General features: G+C 41.3%; 1 protein-coding gene across 9 annotated transcripts in view; it reads right to left on the reverse strand.

The window, feature by feature from the left end:
* Nucleotides 1-21351, reverse strand: part of ELP3 (elongator acetyltransferase complex subunit 3) — a 217600-nt gene that overhangs the window by 31358 nt on the left and 164891 nt on the right. For 4 of the 9 annotated variants that reach the window (XM_086414847.1, XM_086414848.1, XM_086414846.1 and 1 more), the window contains 5 exons: nucleotides 14166-14256; nucleotides 11298-11363; nucleotides 9080-9307; nucleotides 8074-8155; nucleotides 7846-7988 (listed from right to left, as the gene is read on the reverse strand). In XM_086414847.1, coding sequence (XP_086270973.1) covers nucleotides 7846-7988; nucleotides 8074-8155; nucleotides 9080-9307; nucleotides 11298-11363; nucleotides 14166-14256 — 610 coding nt within the window. Of the gene's footprint in view, nucleotides 1-6794; nucleotides 7780-7845; nucleotides 7989-8073; nucleotides 8156-9079; nucleotides 9308-11297; nucleotides 11364-14165; nucleotides 14257-21351 lie in introns of those variants that run through there. The other 5 variants (XR_015169438.1, XM_086414852.1, XM_086414851.1 and 2 more) reach the window with 2 other exon arrangements.

The raw sequence follows: 21351 nt of genomic DNA on the forward strand, positions 1-21351 counted from the left end.
AAATGAATAGATGAATAAACAAATAAACATCAAGTCAAGGAATAAAGAGTCCTGAAGTGAGCTATGTGACAATGCCTCCATAGTCCAGCTGCGATACAGACACCACTGAGAAAGCATTTAGCTAATGTGGTATCAAGCAAGAGAGTATTCTGTCATCAACGCTAGTCTGGCTAATAATGATGCTGAAATTAATCAAGTTTTTATAGTAAAGCAGTATTTTATGTTGTACCTGTTGTTTCTGAAAAGAAAGGTGTTCACCACCACAGCACAATCCCACTGGAACATGCACCAAAAAAGGATTATGTATGATCACTGTTAACGTCACAAAATGAATGAGAAAGAGGAATATATAGAACCTAGATCAAATTGCCAGCATCCGCTGGATCATGGAAAAAGCAAGAGAGTTCCAGAAAACCATCTATTTCTGCTTTATTGACTATGCCAAAGCCTTTGACTGTGTGGATCACAACAAACTGTAGAAAATTCTGAAAGAGATGGGAATACCAGACCACCTGACCTGCCTCTTGAGAAACCTATATGCAGGTCAGGAAGCAACAGTTAGAACTGGACATGGAGGAGCCTCCGAGCTTCCCGGGCCGGCCTCCGGGTCTCGTGTACCCCTGGGCAGTCGACCCCCTCCTACCGGCCCGGCGGGCCCGCCGTGGCCCGGCCATGAGTGCGGCCGCATGATGCATCCCTGCCTGGGCCGCTGCAGTCGCCGCCGCCGCCCCCGCCGATTTTTACAAAAAAAAAAAAAAAGAACTGGACATGGAACAACAGACTGGTTCCAAATAGGAAAAGCAGTACGTCAAGGCTGTATATTGTCACCCTGCTTATTTAACTTCTCTGCAGAGTACATCATGAGAAATGCTGGGCTGGGAGAAGCACAAGCTGGAATCAAGACTGCCGGGAGAAATATCAATAACCTCAGATACGCAGATGACACCATCCTTATGGCAGAAAGTGAAGAGGAACTAAAAAGCCTCTTGATGAAAGTGAAAGAGGAGTGTGAAAAGTTGGCTTAAAGCTCAACATTCAGAAAATGAAGATCATGGCATCTGGTCCCATCACTTCATGGGAAATAGATGGGGAAACAGTGGAAACAGTGTCAGACTTTATTTTTTGGGGTCCAAAATCACTGCAGATGATGACTGCAGCCATGAAATTAAAAGACGCTTACTCCTTGGAAGGAAAGTTATGACCAACCTAGATAGCATATTCAAAAGCAGAGATATCACTTTGCCGACAAAGATCCATCTAGTCAAGGCTATGGTTTTTCCTGTGGTCATGTATGGGTGTGAGAGTTGGACTGTGAAGACAGCTGAGTGCAGAAGAACTGATGCTTTTGAACTGTGGTGTTGGAGAAGACTCTTGAGAGTCCCTTGGACTGCAAGGAGATCCAACAAGTCCATCCTAAAGGAGATCAGTCCTGGGTGTTCTTTGGAAGGACTGATGCTAAAGCTGAAACTCCAGTACTTTGGCCACCTCATGCAAAGAGTTGACTCACTGGAAAAGACTCTGATGGTGGGAGCGATTGGGGGCAGGAGGAGAAGGGGACGACAGAGGATGAGATGGCTGGATGGCATCACCGACTCGATGGACATGAGTTTGAGTGAACTCTGGGAGTTGGTGATAGACAGGGAGGACTGGTGTGCTGTGATTCATGGGGTCGCAAAGAGTTGGACATGACTGAATGACTGAACTGAACTGAATGGTGTGCATTTCATTAAGGGAGTATTAGGAAATAATTTGGACTTCCCTGGTGGCTCAGATGATAAAGAATCTGCCTGCAATGCAAAAGACCTGGTTTGATCCCTGGGTTGGAAAGATCCCCTGGAGAAGGAAATGGCTATCCCACTTCAGTATTCTTGCCTGGAGAATTCCATGGGCAGAGAAGCCTGGTGGCCTAAAGTCCACAGGGTTGCAAAAAGTTGGACACGACTGAGCAACTTACAGGGAATGATTTATGAAAAAATGTAAAGGGATAAATTATTATGAAGTTAGAAAAGATGAAGCAGTCTTTTCCCTTCCTTCCTGAGAAGTCCTGTATTAACACACATGGCCCATACTGGTTTGCCTTTGGCAAGCTTCCTGTGTCCATTAGCAAATAGGTAAGCCAAGGTGAGGAAAAGCTTTTCCAGGCATTTTAGTAGATTATGAGTCCATTACCAGACAGATCTAGTTACAAATGTGCCCTTTTTTTCAGCTAGATGATAATGCAAAGCACAAAACTACCATTACTTCCAACTGAGGGAGATATGTGCAGCCTGGAACACTGGCCAATGAAACAAAATAATTGTTACTTTTTGCCCAAATATTATCTTGTTAATCAGTGTTTCTGGGGCACAAGACCATTCATTTCAGTTCCAGAAAGCCATATCAGACGCTTTTAAGTCTCAGGCACAATGATGTTTTTCACTAGTTGGGATTGTAGACATGCCTTTAGAGTCATGTGACTCTGAGCTCCATGATCTAGAATAATCATATCCCCACGGAAACTCAGTTTGCTCATCCTATATTTAAACTCGCTTCCCCTGCCTTCTTCTTTGCCTTTTTAATAGGCTGAAACAAAATCGCTATTGATCTCTGACTTCAGTGATTTCTGTCATCAAACAATCTGATATTTTCCTCATTTCTCATCATCGTTTGATCCGTCAGCCTGGTGCAATTCTTGGCCAATGGCCATGTTAATTTTCTACTTGAAAGAACACAAATAGGATACTGCTTGTGACGAAGGTAGTGGGGGGAGCTTGGGGAATAGCCGTCCGTCTTGATGCACAGCAATTAGCCTGGCAAAATGAAACAGGAACACGATTGGATCTGAAACCTAGCCAAAACTGCCTAAAGGAAAAAAGGTCATTTTGTTGGCGGTATTAAGTGGCTTTTTAAATAGTGGCTACTGACAGTTATATTTGCCCTTTCAAAAATGGTACGGGCAGTGTGACATCAGAGATCTCCAGTTTCCATGGTGATTATTAGTGATGGCATTTCAAATGTTATGGTTAGGTTCTACAGTATAAATCTCTGCATTTGACACTATAAGAGAGGGAAGAGAAAAAAACTGCTTCATTGTAACATTTTTAAAGGAGAGAAACTGATCATCCAAGTAGATAAACATCATGGCTTTTAAGTAAATAGGATTTGTTCATCTTAAACAAATGAATGTTGATAGAAGCAATATGAGGAAGTTGATGAAAGATACTATAGCACTTGAACTTAATAGGGACTAATTAATTGCTTGGGTATTTAGCAGCAATTAACTATTATTTCCTGCCTGCATATTATTTCATAAGCTGATTGTTCTCATACTAGTGATTTACCCATTTTTATATGTAGAAAGAGATTATTTTCTCATGCTGAAGCAGCTAATCCTGAGTTAAGAAATAGTCTAAGTAGGGAAAAACCTGTCTTCCTCTGCAGTTACGGACAAGCTGCAGGGTGAAGACTGAGTGAGCTTCTCTGGTCCACGTGAACATCCCTCAAAGGCAGGGCATCATCTCCTCCTCCTTCTATCTGCCCTCTCAGCCCTAGGCCCCTGCACACAGGAGACACTCCAGAAATGCAGCAATTCTGGTGTTAAGAAATTCATTATTGCTTTAATTTAACATTCAGAGTTGATGGTTAATCTGAAAACACACAGTTTACCAAGACAATTTTATATACTTAGGCAGAATGAATAAACTTAAAAGTCACTCTGATGGACTTCCCTGGTGGTCCAGGGGCTCAAACTCCACATTACCAATGCAGGGGGCCCACATTTGATACCTGGTCAGGGAGCTAGATCCCACATTCCAGAGCTACATACCCCAACTTAGGGAAAAAAAAAAGATCCCACATGCCACAAGGAAGATCAAAGATCCCATGTGCCGCAACTAAGACTCAGCACAGCCAAATAAATATTTAAAAAAAAAAAAAAAAGACACTCTGAGACAGTGTTTCATTTGATGTTGATAAACGGGTTTTCAATTTTCTCATGTAGCTATCAAGTTAATCTTTTATAAATCAGCTGCAAAATACACAACATGGACCTTTTATAAACAAAATATATTGAGACAACAAATAAAAAACAATTTGTGTTTTAATATGGAAAAACAGCATATATGGAATCTTTCTGACTAGTCATTCAAATCAGATCTACTGTGTAGTTAGTCATATTGTCCAGAGGCAGAAGACTATAAATCCAAGTAACAGAAACAATCTGCTGGCAAGATAAAGGGAAATCATAATGAATCAGAATTTAATTAAAAGAATTCTACATAAATGCATGCCTCTCACAGTCAGTGTAACCAGAATGATAAGTGATCCGTCTCTCCCTTCTTCAAGCGACTAGTTATGCCAGGACAGAATATCTAGGCTAGCACTGTGTATGAGTTACACAAAAGCCTACAGACCAGAAGGATAGATTTACAAATCAAGGGCAAGGTCAGGAAAAGAAAAACAAACAAGCCAGGTAGGACACAGATCACAGAGTATTGCCAGATGGGACTAAAGTGGACAGGCATCCACTTCCTTTCATAGACAGGATTAGCGACCTACGGGAAACTTTATCATCATTTCTATCATCAAACACCCAAACTGAAGGAGACTAATTACTCATGAAATTAAAGGGTCTCCTGGTATGGTTTCATAAAAGAATCTACTTAATATGAAATCAGTAAAAACACAATTGATCTTGTTGAGAACTAAAAGAGATGAAGCTATTTAAGGGGCAGATTTCTAGACTGTTAGAATGGCAAATGATAACCCAACACACTTATTTTTAGTAAAGAAATAAAGGTCCATGGAGATTGGAGCAACATTATTCAAGATGATCACAAGGAGAGCTGCTGTCAGTGCAGGAACAGAATCAACGCCCCGGCCCAAGCGTCTCTTCTTACACATCACGTCTAATGAAGTACTGTGAAGAAATGCAGCACCGAAGCACCAGCACTACCATAAGATTTTCATTCTAAGGATCACTTACGGAGAATAACTGACTCTTTACAAAAAACTAATTAAAACACACACACACAGCATTGTACTTAAATCAGGAAGACCAAAGTCAACTGAACAAATAAGGGAAGGAAAACAACCAACCAAGAAACACATTATGATTAAAAACCAACAAGAACACTTTAAATCTGCCCTCCTTGAAGTTCTGAATAATGGACACCTCAGGTGTCTAATTCAGGAACTCAAGTAGAACACTAACATGTTACTAAATTAGAGAAATACAATGCATCACACACAGAGTAAATGTTCTTAGTGTTTTCATCTGAAGGGGGATCAGATCTTGGGTCAAACAGAAAGTCAAGGCCCTAGATGGATTCTTCAGTACAGGGCACTGGTGAGGGCTCATAGATCAGAGACAGGAAGTACCACTTCCTCCCACAGGACTCACCTGAGTACCAAAAGCGCATTTCCAGGGCTGCTCCTGTAAAAACCTGCTGGCCATGAGAAACCCCGGTACAGAAATCCAGTAGTCCACCTGTGACAGCTAATAGTGAGAAAGGTTCTTCCCTGTTATTTTTAGCAAGTCTCTTCTTGCTATTTTAAAAGTTCAACAAGCAGATGATCTGAAATTGAGCTATTATTTAGATTAGAATAATAACCTAGAAAGAGCACAGATGCGGATTTCCACTTAGTAAGACACTGTTCAAAAAACAGAAACCGAGGTTCTTACAGGTAACTGAATGTGTCCCTGGGCAAATCAGACGCTCCTCTCTGCATATAACATTTCAAAAAAGAGAGAGACAGCATGAAGGCAAATTAACTAAAGCAGAGAAGTGACAGAATACAGATGCCCTTCAGTTTTAAAATTCATCAGGTTCCCACGATACCAGAAAATCACACAGCTGCACGTCAGACTTAGGGAATGCAGGCACTGCCAGGGTCACACAGAATACCTTTACCTTAGTGATCTGAAACAGAATACTACATTTGGAAGAGAATACTAAAACCTCGCTACTCAAAGTGTGATCTGAAGACAATCAGAATGGTCCTACCAGGAGCCAGTTAGACACCTAGGCCCTCAGGCTCCAACCCAGACCCAACGAGTCAGAATCTGCACTTCAACAAGATCTCCAGATGATTCACAAACCCATTAAGGCTTGGAAAGCACGGTACTACTGAAAACACTGACAGTTCGCTGGCAAAAGAGGCCAGCTGAAATTTCAGGTGATTCACAGATGCACACGTATAATGAGCTCTGAGTCAGTCTGGCCCTTTCCTGGTACTGGGGAAGGTTGACTTCTTGTCAACCACAAGCTGAACAATTGAGAAGTAAACCTTTTTTAATTACAAATACTGGCAACCAAGCAGGTGAGCTTCATTGAATTCCCACCTCTTTACAGGGTTTAAGGTAACAGAAAAAACACAAAGAACAGACTTGTGGTTGCCAAGGCGGGAGGTAGAGGATGGATTGGGAGTGTGGGGCTGGTAGATGTAAACTGTTACATTTAGGAAGGTCCTACTGCATAGCACAGGGAACTATATTCAATAACCTGGGATAAACCATAATGGAAAAGAATATAAAAAAGAATTATGTATGTATATAACGGAGTCATTTTGCTGTACAGCAGAAATTAGCGCAACATTGTAAATCACCTATACTTCAATAAAAAATATTTAAGATAACATAGAAAAATATAGAGAGCTAGCAGTGTTAAAAAATGCTTTATTAATCTGTCTGGAAAATGCCAAAAACCACAGCCAGATTAAATAATCGATTAAGTGAGCCTGGGTCATTACATTTTCATAACTGTAATCATTAAAATCTGGGCAAAGGTATTGATTTATTGATTGGTAACAACTGATTTTTTTTTTTTTAAGTTTCATTTAATAATGCTGGAGGGAAAAGTAACCTGAATCTTGATCAGGGCTTTCACCATGTTAGCTGCTTATTGAGAAGAGCAAATTTTGTAAGGGTATGACACTGAAGAGTACAAGTGAATGGGTGTAGTCATGTTATTTTTTATTCCACTTACACCAGACTTATCTTTTCACGCCCACTTCCCCCAATCACCTGATGTCCTAGGTGAGGCTAAGGGGAATGCTTCCAAAAAAGGGAAGAAATCTGTTCCCCAGGAACAAAGTCATTGAAAACAATTTTTAAGGAGTAAGGAACTCTGTCTAGAAACATCTTGTACTAGCAACGACGTTCTATTTTAATTTTCTGAACAATACTCACAATTACCACATTAACTTATGATTTTCTTAGATTTATTCATCTAATTTCATTTTCCCAGACAGAGTAACTGGGCAACGAAGCACAAGAGACCATGAGGAGATAGGGTACAGGAGGGTACCATGAAGAAAGGGAGCATGAGGAGATAAGAGAGACCATGAGGAAGACAGGGTACAGATTACTCATCTTGCCACCAAAGAGTGTCTGCAAGCTCTATTCTGCCAGACTGCTTACAGGAATTTTCTTTGTGCCAGAGCACCACCAGTCTTTCCCTATTTGGCTCTGCCCAATTCTGAATATAATAATCATAAACAGAGGCAAGAGAGGCCTTGTTAGGGGAACCACTGACTAAAACCACCCACCCTGGCCAGGCCTGAATAGTAACCACTTGCATGAGTTCTATTAAATAAGAGATCCTGATAAGGAACGCAGAGATAACAAACTACCATGAACCGGAAGAACTTGGGAAAGGTCAAAAGGAGAGTGGAGACATCACTTCATATGTCTACCAAACTCCCAGAATCCTTCTCGCTGGAATCCATCTACGCTGAGCGATGCGTGCACCTCCAGGAAGGACCCTGAGTCAGAACAACGGGCCAGAGGCAACCTGGAAACTAATCCCATCACCATAAAAGCTGAGACTGAGCCACGCGGCAAAGCAGTCCTCCTGGGCTCCTTACCCTTCTGCTCTCCACCCGGGCGCCCGTTCCCAGTGAAGTCTCTTGCTTCGTCAGCATGTGTGTCTCCTTAGACAATTGATTCCCGAGTGTCAGACAAAAGCCCACTCTTGGGCCCTGGAAGGGGTCCCCCCTCCTGCAACAGCCTGAGATACTTTTAATTGTGGTACCAAGTTAACAATGTGAATGAATCATGAACTTTGCCCTCCCCCTATGCCTACCCCCAGTTACCTGATATAACAGCTATTTTCCCAGATCCATGTTCTTCTCTGGCTATTCGTTCTGCTTCCTCCATCAGCAGCATGCCAAAGCCCTACAAAGAAGCAATAAAGGGGGTTAGGGAACTGTGAAGGAGAGAAGTCATTAAGAGGGGTCCATAAAACAAGAAGGCTGATATTTAGTAGCTGCTAAACTCTTTAAAAGTGACAAAAACCCATTTATAGGCATAAGGAAAGAAATGATTCAATTATACCAAAAGTACTCAGTGGCAGACTACGAATAACTGCAACAAAAGCCATCCCAAGGTATTTTGTGGATGATGTAATCTAGTCACAGCAAGGGAGGAATTGCCTGTCAATTTCTGTCGCTTTTTAAACAAGTTCTAGGCAATCTCCAGGTGATGAAAGTCTGGAGCATCTAATCTTGTATTATTAGTCACCCTTTCAGTTTCTAAAAGGCTTTTGGAAACCAGGCAATATTCTTAAATAATCAATAGATTGGGGGTTTAATGCTAGGTCCACCATTAGCAGTTTTAACTTGCTCTCCTGAAAGTGAAAAAAAGTGGTTATTTATTTAGGTTGTTTGGGGGAGTAGAATAGTGTGCCACTATCTTTTAGCTTGCATTGACAAAGTGCTTTAAAATTTCATAAGTGCTTTCTTTCACATTATCATCTTCCTTCGATTCCAAACTAGTTGAATCACACAAAATTGCTGGTATTAGATCATTTCTGACTTTCAAAAATAGCAATTTCCTATGGTTCAGTCTATTATTATATTCCACTTGATTGAGTCTCAATTCGTCTCTCCCTCCCCCTCCCTCATGCCCAAAGGGCTACAATTTAAAGAGAAAACCTCTCTGAACAACAGTAATGTTGGTTCCTCTATTTCTGTGCTTTCCTTTCTCCTTTCCTCTTCCTTTTCTTCTCTGCCCTCCCTCTCCCCCCTGCAATCCCTTTTCTCTTTTCCTCCTTTGAGCGACTTCTTAACCATAGTCAAACAGAAATTCAGTCCAGGATACCTGATGCTGAAATTTAGTGGGATCCCGACTGCTTACGGGAACCACACTTCCGTACACGTGCAGCTCTCGGACTATGGACACACCCCCAACCAATTCGAAACGGAATGTCTCCTCTGAACACTTCCGTAATCTCAGGAGGCCAATCAAGATGTCCTGATCTGGGTCTTCATACGATAAGAAGGTTTCCCAGCCTCCATTTGCAACATAATCTCTTCTCACCAATTCAACCTGTTTTAATAAAAAGCCATACAAAACTTTTTTTATAGAAGAATTAGAGAACAAAGTACATTTCTATAATTATATACATTTAAACTAATATCTATAATTAGGGATAGAGAATAAATAACCACAAATTACGTTTCTTTTTACTTCTCTCCTCTCAATAGCACTGACTATAAATGAGAATTTGTGCCTTGTCTATAGATGATGTAAGAAGAAAACTGTTTTACCATTTTATAAATATATGAACCTCATTAACCTTAAGATTCTTACAGGGTTTGGCTCAGTTAATACTTCCATGGATTTAAATCTCTCAGCCACTATGAAAAGTCTCTAAGGTAAAATTATAAGTTATGTCATGTATGTAGTTCTTGGGAGCACCCCCCGGGCCCCAGAACAGTCAGGTGCTCAATGGTTTTTAGTCCTCACCTCTTCCACTAAAACCTGCTTTTTTGGGGAAAAATGTGTTGGTTTCATTCCTTGATGGGATTTTAAGAAAAAGTATCCCACAGGACCTTTAAAATATTGGGTTGACCAAAAAGTACATTTGGGTTTTTTTCATAAGATGTTATGGAGAAACCCAAAAAACTTCTTGGCCAACCCAACAGTATGCCTAATTGTGAGATTAACAGGTTAAAGAAAATACAGCATCAGAGAGGGGTTTTAGGGGAAGCTTTTGTGTTAGCACTCTAGATGGTGTTTTGACTTTTGCATCCTGCTCAAGTGGCCCTTGTACTCTGCACAAATATTAAGCAATTGACGGGCAGAGAAAGCTACGTATGTGGGCACAGTCACACTCAGATGCACTCCAAAAATGGGCAGACTGGACCCACAGTGGGGTGAACAATCAGATTGACACTGACATGCCTCCTCAGCTTCTTGTTTGCTGCGTAACTGGACTGCACCAGAATTTGGCAGAAGAAGTAACTGTGCCAGGGTCTACTTTTTCCTTAAAAGGTCCAAGATGTGAAAACCATCAATTCATTTTGAGAAGACAAATATCAGCTGCAGATCTCATCTCTTCTAGCCTTTCTCAAACAGGCTCCCACAGGAAAGAGAACCCCCACAGAAAAATCTGGCAAATAGCTAACACGATTACAGGAGAGAAGTTAATTCATTAAAAATGTTTTATAGAAACCCTGTTGATGAGGGTGATCTCTTCACCTGATTACCACCAGCGGGCAATAACTGAACACAGAGACAAGCATGTGACACTCAGCTTTACCCGAAGGTAGCCACTAGTCACATTTGGCTATTTATATTTGAATTCTTTGGCACTGTGACATTAAATAAAATTAAAAAGTAAGTTCTTCTTGCACTAGCCACCTTTCAAGTGCTGAACTGTCACATGTGACTGGTAGCTGACTCCGTATTAGGTGGCACAGATGACAGGACACTTCCAGCAGTGCAGAAAGTTCTGCTGCATAGTACTGATCCATAATGAAGTTCCAACCTCATCTTCCTAACCTGCCCTTCTAGTGTTGAGTGATCTTCATATCTGGCTTTGCTGGCTTGACCTGATTCTCAGTGACTCTTTGCTCTTAGTTTCTTTATTAACTTTGAGAGTTTGGTTTTGGTTCTAACTATAGGGCTTCCTTGGTAGCTCAGCTGGTAAACAATCTGCCTGCAATGCAGGAGACCCCAAATAGATTCCTGGGTCGGGAAGTTCTCCTGGAGAAGGGATAGGCAACCCACTCCAGTTTTCTTGGGCTTCCCTGGTGGCTCAGACAGTAAAGAATCTGTCTGCAATGCGGGAGACCTGGGGTTGATCCTTGGGTTAGGAAGAGCCCCTGGAGGAGGGCATGGCAACCCACTCCAGTATTCTTGCTGGAGAATCCCCATGGACAGAGGAGCCTGGCGGGCTACGGTCCATGAGGTCGCAAAGAGTCGGGCACAACAGAGCAACTAGACACAGCACGATACAAAAGCAGGTACAGGCCCAGGCTTGACAAAGAGTAACGAGCAGGACGTAATCTCTCTATAAAATGAAGACACTAGCCTGGTATGGCCGGACTTTGTGATGAATTTCTTGGATTCCCACCTCTCTGGTTCTCACATCACGACACTGAAAAAAACAAAGCAAAAGAAATGAAGAAAGGGGAGGAAGGAGGGGCACAGGAATGGGGAAAAAATAAAGAGAAAGAAAAGAAAGAGGGAAGGGGAGGCAAATATAAAACTGGTCACTAATACAATTTTTACTGAAACTTCTCCACCAAATTCTGGGCTCAAAATTACATTTGAACATAATTTACATTGAGATTAAAAAAACTGAATTTAAAAATGAAGTCATTTTTAATAAATCTGAAGATAGGGAAAAACAAAATGGAAATATATGAAGTTAACAGCATATTGTTTTTTAAAAGGCATTTAGAATCCAAAGGAGATAGATACATAATATTGAAAGTAAAGAACATACCTCCTAAAAATTTGAACATAGTTTTACCCAGAGGATATAACTGTATCTGAAAGTGCAATCCCAAACTCTATCTACAGAAGAGTAACAACTGAATTCCTAATGTTCCAAAACCTTCCCCATTTTATAGCCCTCAATGTTTTTAGCATCATCATGTTTGTATCAAATTTTAGAAATGTCAGAAAGAGGGCAACTAAGACTGCTATCTTCTGCAGAGAAGGGCTCTGTGGAATAAAGGCTGGGAGGGAGGAAAGAGCTTTTATTATTATACAGTCTTTTATTATTATACGGTCTGAATCATGGTGTCATGGTGGCAGACTGGCTCTCTGAATGTCCCAGGAAGCACAGAGTTGCCTGTGGACGTGTGCTCGGCCTAGCCACATGATGTAACTCTCGCTTCTACTCCACGACCCAGAGTGTAGGCTGTGAAGCCTGACACTTATAATTACAAAATCCTCACAGTGACTATTATCTGTCCTATGATAATAGGACAGATAGTTCCCTAGAACAAACTATGGAACTTATTTCCAAGATTCTAACGCTTTCCATCGGTGAGAAAAGATCACCCTAGGAAAGCTGATGATGTCTTGCAGCCATACTACTAATAGTGTATTTGGTGTATATATGGAGAGAATTTCACGAGAAAAATAAGCGCTCATTATTCAGTTCTAGAAAAACTAAGCTATTTCCATGCCCTGGGAACCCATATCACATGCTCCTAAAGAACCCTTGCCTGCTTTTGCCCTTTCTTGGAGGGGTGGGGAATGGTTTTTACGAAAGAGATTGGTGTGTCCTTATTTTCTAGTAAAGACACTGCCTAGGTAAGCTAGATAACTTTTGGCTATGACTGAATTCCAGTCTTGAGACTCAATCCTAGATTACTTTATGAGAGCCTACCAAGGTTTAAGAGGGGTACAGGGTTAAAGATGATGGCTGGATAATGAGGTTATCAGGCTAACCAGGCCAGGAGGAGAAGGAGGAGCTGAGGAACTGGGACAGTTGGGGACCAGAGAGCAGAGCAGTCACATACTTGCTGGGGCTATTCATTACTGTACATGGGGCTTCCTTGGTGGTTCAGTGGTAAAGAAACTGCCTGCCAATGAAGGAGACTTGGGTTCAATCCCTGGGTCAGGAAGATCCCCTGGAGAAGGAAATGGCAACCCACTCCAGTATTCTTGCCTGGGAAATCCCATGGACAGAGGAGCCTGGCTGGCTATGGTCCATGGGGTCACAAAGAGTTGGACATGACTGAGCGACTGCTGCTGCTGCTAAGTCACTTCAGTCGTGTCCGACTCTGTGCAACCCCATAGACGGCAGCCCACCAGGCTCCCCCATCCCTGGGATTCTCCAGGCAAGAACACTGGAGTGGGTTGCCATTTCTTTCTCCAATGCATGAAAGTGAAAAGTGAAAGTGAAGTCGCTCAGTCGTGTCTGACTCTTAGCGACCCCATGGACTGCAGCCTACCAGGCTCCTCTGTCCATGGGATTTTCCAGGCAAGAGTACTGGAGTGAGGTGCCATTGCCTTCTCTGGACGGAGCAACTATATAACAATTACTGTACATAAAGTTGCTGTTTTTCTAGAACTTAAATTATTATTATTTTGGTAGAATAAGCCAATAATGTTCACAACTCTAGACCGTTTTCTGAAAAAAAGAAAAGAAAAACTTCTTCATAACAAATCAACTAAGAGAACAAAATGTTTCAGGTATGTCCACAAACATGATACGTAGTCCTTAAAACAGTGCCTTTCAAAGAGTGGTCCATGTCTGCACTGCGTGTGAGAACCTCCCTCAGCTCCGTACCAGACCAAGTGAATCAGAAGCTCAAAGCAGAGGCCAGGATGCAGGCTCAGGCCTAGGCACCCCCTGGCCTTTCCTCTTAGCAGCTCTGAGAAATAGCTCCTAGGGCACTGAGTTTTAAACCATATCGCGATTTCAAAATCATCTGCAGATTCCTGGGCTCTTTGTATTTCCAGGGAAAGCAGAAAGGAGGTGCTTAGTAAATATTTCTGAAATAAAAAAGCAAACGAAAAGACACAGGGGCAAGGTGGGGCAAGGGAGAATGGTGTATCTGGACAATAACATCGGTAATTATTTCAGCATGTCATCTTTGTTTCTTCAAAGGTCGTATTTATCTATAACCACTGGTCAAGAATCAAACACCCAGTATTTCAAAAGAAAAGAGGTTTTCTAAAAAAGGAGCTGAACACATAGTTGACAATTTCAGTAGGCAAGAGAAAACAACCATTAAATTGACAAACCCATACTCTTTTAGGAGAAAGCAGAGGGCTGCAGGGAGGGATGCAGATGGTGGAACCACTACTTCAGCTTCAGCATGCTGTACAGAAAGAGGGGCTTCAATGCATGAAAGCTCTTTGACCCAACCTGTAAGTTTATCAGGTGATCGCATGTCTGAGAGTACTTTGATCTCTGCAGTTACGGTCAGGCTCTTACCTGTATTCCAAGGTCTTTCATTCTTGCAAATGCCAGCTCTCTCAAGTTTCCGTGCTCCACTCCTGAGCTGACTAACGGCATTGGAATATCTCTGCAGGAGAAAAACATCAGTTATTGCAAAATATAAGTCACTCTCTAAAACAGGAAGGCAGGGATATTTTTTACAAAAGGAGAACCACCCTTCCCCCCTCAAAAAACCCCTACAAAACAGACCAAGAAAACAGAGGCTGAATATTCTAACTGGAAAGCAGATTCACAGCTTTTCTACCTCCCAGTTTTTCCATCTATGAAATTATGATTTTCACCAATCACGTAAGGTTTTCTTAAGAAATACCTGATGAAATCACTTTAGAAGATTACTAAATACAAAACAAATATCCAGTAACCATTATAATGATTTTTGGCTGAAGAGACACCTGTACTAAACAGGAAACACAATTCTTGTTGTTGTTTTTATAAAATCCAATTTGTTTAAAAGAGAAGAAATAAAAATTATTAACACACTGATTTATAACTTATAGACACTTTCCTGTAGAGCTGCTGAATGACAAGTAACCAGGAAGCTTAAAAGCCTGGCCGAGATGACAACTGGTCTCAAAGAATATATCCCCACCACCCACTGCAACGTTTCCTAAAAATCTAAATTAGAAGTGACTCTTCCCTGGTGGTGCTAGCGGTAAAGAACCCGCCTGCCAATGCAAGAGACTCAGGAGACTCCGGTTCAATCCCTGGGTCAGGAAGATCCCCTGGAGGAGGAAATGGCAACCCACTCCAGTATTCTTGCCTGGAAAATTCTCTGGACATAGGAACCTGAGTGCTATGGTCCATGGGGTTGCAGAGTTGGACACGACTGCATGACTGAGCACAACAACTTCATTAGAAGGGAATAAGAACTTGCTTAAAGATGAAGTAGATAAAATTTATTTCCTGGCATTAATACAGTGTTAAGTGCCAGGCACCAAGGAAACTTTGATCAAAAGTTGAAATTATGAGCTTCATTTTAGTAGCCCTCAACCTCCCTTCTAGAGAAAAACCAGTATCTTAACACAAAATAGCTAAAAAAAAAAAAATCTGAAGTAAGAATATGCTTAGGACAAGTCCCCAATTTGTTTTGTCTAATATTTGGTGGATTAGAAGACTTGAATGATACACCAATTATCTTGTTTTCTCATTTTTGCTTTTGAATCAACTTGAGTCTTTTCCTTCTCTTCTCACTTATCCCTCCAAATGTTAAGAAAATACAATTAGCTAATTCACCATTTGATTCTAATACGATATTCCCCACTCATTCAAAAGTATCAAAAGCTAATCAATTAGCATTAAAAACTATACATAATAAATAGACTCTGGAAGCTACTATAAAGAAATGATAAACCAAAATTCTTTAAGAGAATGACATACCAGGGCATTCAAAGTGACATAAAAATATATACTTTAGAGTGATTAGTTAATATCTATGGTTTACTTATACTTTTTAGTAAAATAAACTTTCTTCCTTTGGAACTGTAATTCCTTCCAACCAGTCCATCCTAAAGGAAATCAGTCCTGAATATTCATTGGAAGGACTGATGCTGAAGATGAAACTCCAATACTTCGGCCACCTGATGTGAAGAGCTGACTCATTTGAAACGACCCTGATGCTTGGAAAGACTGAAGGCAGGAGCAGAAGGAGACGACAGAGGATGAGATGGTTGGATGGCATCACCGACTCAATGGACCTGAGTTTGAGTACACTTCGGGAGTTGGTGATGGACAGGGAGGCCTGGTGTGCTGCAGGCCATGGGGTTGCAAAGAGTCAAATATGACTGAGTGACTGAACTGAAAACCAGATATATCTTAAACATTTATTTTTGTTTACACATCTATTTGGCTACACTGGGTCTTAGTTGCAGCACGAGGGATCTTGAGCTGTGGCATGTGGGATCTAATTCCCTGACCAGAGGCAGAACCCGGGACCCCTGCATTGGAAGCGCAGAGTCCTAGCAAGTGGACCACCTGGGAAGCCCCCAGGTCCATCCTAAATTAGTAATCATATGAAACTGAAAGAAGGCGAGTGAAGCAAAAAGCAGGTTTTTTTTCTTTTTTTGTGCTCGTACCCCCAATAAGCATAATAGAATTTACGATTCTATTTGCTTACACAGATAATTAGGGTATTCTTTTAGGTGACAGAGGAAAAAGCAGTTTATTTTATTTTAGGAAGGAATGTATAAAAAACTGTTTTAAGTTTTTTTACTATTTCATATTATATAAACCAAAGTTAAAATCTCCCAAATGCCTCTTTTAACCCTGAACCAGTCAATCCTAAACTAAATTAGTCCTGAATATTCATTGGAAGGACTGAGGCTGAAGCTGAAACTCCAATACTTTGGCCACCTGATGTGAAGAACTGACTTATTGGAAAAGACCCTGATTCTGGGAAAGACTGAAGGCAAGCAAAGAAGAACGAGGCAGAGGATGAGGTGGTTGGGTAGCATCACCGACTCAATGGACATGAGTTTGTGCCAACTCTGGGAGATAGTGAAGGATAGGGAAACCTGGCGTGCTGCAGTCCATGAGGTGGCAAAGAGTTGGACACGACTTAGCGACTGAACAACATTCTATTAAATTACTCACAAATATATGTAGTTACACAGCAAAGTAAAACACTGTTATATGTGATATGAAATTAATCTGATAATATAAACGGCAACCAGTTAGTACCCATTACATGAGATACATTTGACTCTTGTTATTCACTGCAGTGAAGTCTGATAATGTGCCATGGACACTGAATGAGCAAATATGGAAGCACTGCTCCTAAGCAAAACGGAGGGTTAGGTTCCTATCAGCTTTCAGTTCATTTCCTTCCACTGATCAACACATCACTTTGTTCTGTGTTTCTGTTCAAAGACACTTTATTTAACACAGAATTCATTCATTAACACTGTATATGGCCAACAGCACTATGATTCATGCTGTAATGAAGCTTATCTAACACATTTATTTTCTTTGTAAGACACATCACAATCTTCTTGTGCTTAGGAACACTATGCATGAAAGAAAGAAAGTGAAGTCGCACAGTCATGTCTGACTCGTTGCGACCCCATGGACTGTACCCTACCAGGCTCCTCCGTCCATGGGATTTTCCAAGCAAGAATACTGAAGTGGATTGCCATTTCCTTCCCCAGGAGATCTTCCCGACCCAAGGATTGAAGCCAGGTCTTGCGCATTGTAGGCAGACGCTTTACCGTCTGAGCCACCAGGAAGTCTGGGACATTTTAAACAGTAAAATCAACAAAAAGCATAAAAACGTGAATAACGTGTTATTAAGCGGATTGTTAAAGAATACCTGTTACAGTATGAGAGCTCACACAAGTATAAATATCATGCCAATATCCTGTTCCTCACCGATCCTCCGACCACCAGTCTAGCATCTGCTGATGACTCCTTCTACACCACCTGCCCTGCAACAGTCATCACTGGTGATTATTTCTACCATCTCTTCTGTGTTAGTTGAGCTTATATTTCAAGGAAGAATAGTCCCTTCTCTAATTTACAAACTCATAGATTCCTATTTTATTCAACCAGTTGTAGTAGTCTGATATCAACATTATTTTGTTGCTTAAATTAGATGTGGCCAGTAGGCATGCACTTAGGCTGGCTTCTGGGTCCTTCTGACATATCTGCAACATTCTTTGAGTATTTCCTTACTTTCTGCAACAAGATGTTCCAGGTTTATCTTACATTTACCAACCCTAGAACTAGCCATTTACCCAAGCAGTCCTGCTTCCTTTCAGTGGAGCACGGTATTTAAAACCAAGATCTGGGCACTCACTGTGCTCATTATTACTGAGGTATCATTGCCTTTAGAGATGACTTTACACATGTACATAACCAGATGGTCAATACCAAAACTAGACTGACAATACTCTTTGCAGATGAAGATGGAGAAACTCTATACAGTCAACAAAAACAAGACCTGGAGCTGACTTTGGCTCAGATCATGAGCTCCTTATTGCAAACTTCAGGTTTAAATTGAAGAAAGTAGGGAAAACCACTAAGCCATTCAGGTCAGACCTAAATCAAATACCTTATGATTTTACAGTGGAGGTGACAAATATATTCAAGCAATTAGATCTGATAGGCAGGGTGCCTGAAGAATTCTGGACAGAGGTTCGTAACACTGCACACAGGCAGTGACCAAAACCACCCCAAAGAAAAAGAAATGCAAGAAGGCAAAGTGGTTGTCTGAGGAGGCCTTACAAATAGCTGAGAAGAGAAGTAAAAGGCAAGCAAGAAACAGAAAGATACATATCCAACTGAATGCAGAGTTCCAGAGAATAGCTAGCAGAGATAAGAAAGCCTTCTTAAGGAAATAATACAAAGAAATAGAGGAAAACAACAGAATGGGAAAGGCTAGAGAAAGACTTCAAGAAAATCGGAGCTATCAAGGCAACATTTCATGCAAAGATGGGCACAATAAGGACAGAAACAGTATGGACCTAATAGAAGCAGAAGATATTAAGAAGAGGTGAAAAGAATACACAGGAGAACTATATGAAAAAAATCTTAATGACCCAGATAGCCACGATGGTGTGGCTAGATCACTCACCTAGAACCAGACATCCTGGAGTGTGAAGTCAACTGGGCCTTAGGAAGCATCACTTTGAACAAATATAGTGAAGGTGATGGAATTCCAGCTGAGCTATTTCAAATCCTAAAAGGTGATGCTGTTAAAGTGCTGCATTCAATATGCCAGCAACTTTGGAAAACTCAGCAGTGGCCACAGGACCAGAAAACATCGGTTTTCATTCCAATCCTAAAGAAAGGCAATGCCAAAGAGTGTTCAAACTACTGCACAATTGCACTCATCTCACATGCTAGCAAAGTAATGCTCAAATTCTCCAAGCCAGGCTTCAACAGCACATGAACAGAGAACTTCCAGATGTACAAGCTGGGTTTAGAAAAGGCAGAGGAACCACAGATCAAATTGCCAACATCTGTTGGATCATCAAAAAAGCAAGAGAGTTCCAGGAAAACATCTACTTCTGCTTTATTGACTATGCCAAAGCCTTTGACTGTGTGGATCACAACAAACTGTAGAAAATTCTGAAAGAGATGGGAATACCAGACCACCTTACCTGCCTCCTGAAAATCCTGTACGAAAGTCAAGAAGCAACAGTTAAAACAGGACATGGAACAACAGAGTGGTTCCAAACTGGGAAAGGAATATGTGAAGGCTGTATACTGTCACCCTGCTTATTTAACTTCTAGGCAGAGTACAACATGCAAAATGCCAGGCTGGATGAATCACAAGCTGGAATCAAGACTGCCAGGAGAAATATCAATAACCTCAAATATGCATATGACAAGACCCTAATGGCAGAAGGCAAACAGGAACTAACGAGCCTCTTGATGAAGGTGAAAGAGAAGAGTGAAAAAACTGGCTTAAAGCTCAACATTGAGAAAACTAAGATCATGGCATCCAGTCCTATCACTTCATGGCAAATAGATGGGGAAAAAGAAACAGTGACAGATTTTCTTTTACTGGGCTCCAACATCACTGCAGATGGTGACTGCAGCCATAAAATTAAAAGACACTTGCTCCTTGGAAGGAAAAGTATGACAAACCTAGACAGCATATTAAAACAGAGACATCACTTATGCCGACAAAGGTCTATATAGTCAAAGCTATGGTTTTTCCAGTAGTCATGTATGGATGTGAGAGTTGGACCATAAAGAAGGCTGAGAACCAAAGAACTGATGCTTTCAAACTGTGGTGTTGGAGAAGACTCTTGAGAGTCCCTTGGACTGCAAGGAGATCCAACCAGTCCATTCTGAAGGAGATCAGCCCTGGGATATCTTTGGAAGGAATGATGCTAAAGCTGAAACTCCAGTACTTTGGCCACCTCATGTGAAGAGTTGACTCACTGGAAAATACTCTGATGCTGGGAGGGATTGGGGGCAAGAGGAGAAGGGGACGACAGAAGATGAGATGGCTGGATGGCATCACTGACTCGATGGACGTGAGTCTGAGTGAACTCCGGGAGTTGGTGATGGACAGGGAGGCCTGGCATGCTGCGATTCATGGGGTTGCAAAGAGTCGGACACGACTGAGCGACTGATCTGATCTGATCTGATCTGATATGATAGAAGGGAACACAGAATTACCAGCAGGGCTGGCTAATCATTTATGGGGCCCAGTGCAAAATGAGAACAGAGCGTCTCTTCTTAAAAAATCATTCATGATTTCAAGATAATGAGAACAGAGCATTAAGCCAAGTTAAAGACCCTTGAGACTACAAGGTTGCATATGCCTTGAAGCTGGGACTAGCTATCCCAAAGCACAAGTCAGTGCTAACCTGGTAACAAAGGACTTTACAAGGATTCTGACAGTTCATAAATGTCCTTACATTCATGTCCGTCCCTACAACATGCCACATGGTGTTAATGGTCTTTGGCAGTGAAATGCCTGGAGTGTACCAGACGGGAGTTTTTCCTCATTACGGAATAGAAATGTGGCCATCTCCACTTTCAGAGATAATCTGTTTTCACTGAAAATGAAGAGAGAAAGAGAGTTCTGTATACACTGAGCATCATCTATGTGCAACACAGTAGATAAAGCAACCTGGAATATATAAACAGACACTATTCCAGACTCCCAGGAGTTCAAAGCCCAGGTAAGATTATAGACCCTCGGACTTTGCTACATTCATCTAGGTGCAAGTTTCATTTATTTTTAGGTTTTTCAATTTCAGTCTAGTTTCACTTTCTTGGCTTGAAGAGATACTCCATTCAGGAATATTCACTTTTCTATTTCAACAGGTAACCTGTCAAGCTTAGAGGTACTAATATTTGCAATTTGCTCATCAAAAGTCTTTCAAAGTGATGTCTAGAGCTTTTTTTGGTCTGAAGTTCCTCATACCTCAGAAACATCTTTTGGTTGCAAATTGGTATTCTATTCTAATGCTTCACAGTGATTTAAAAGTCACATCAAGGCAGACAGCTGTCAAATAGCCTGTGGGCAGCGGCAGTTTAATGTGGCTCCATCATGTGTCTGGAGAGAATTTTACATTTAATCATTGCCTCCACTCTTCCGTGCTGCAGTACAGAATGATTCATTGGGGTGCTACTTCATAAAAACACCCAGTTAGATGTTACTGACTCAACCGTCATAAAATTTAAAGTGTAAAATAGTTAAGAAAGA

This window comes from Bos grunniens, chromosome 8 (genome assembly GCF_055505025.1).
Source record: "Bos grunniens cultivar Pamir isolate PY7600 chromosome 8, Bosgru_T2T1.0, whole genome shotgun sequence".
Taxonomy (NCBI): domain Eukaryota; kingdom Metazoa; phylum Chordata; class Mammalia; order Artiodactyla; family Bovidae; genus Bos; species Bos grunniens.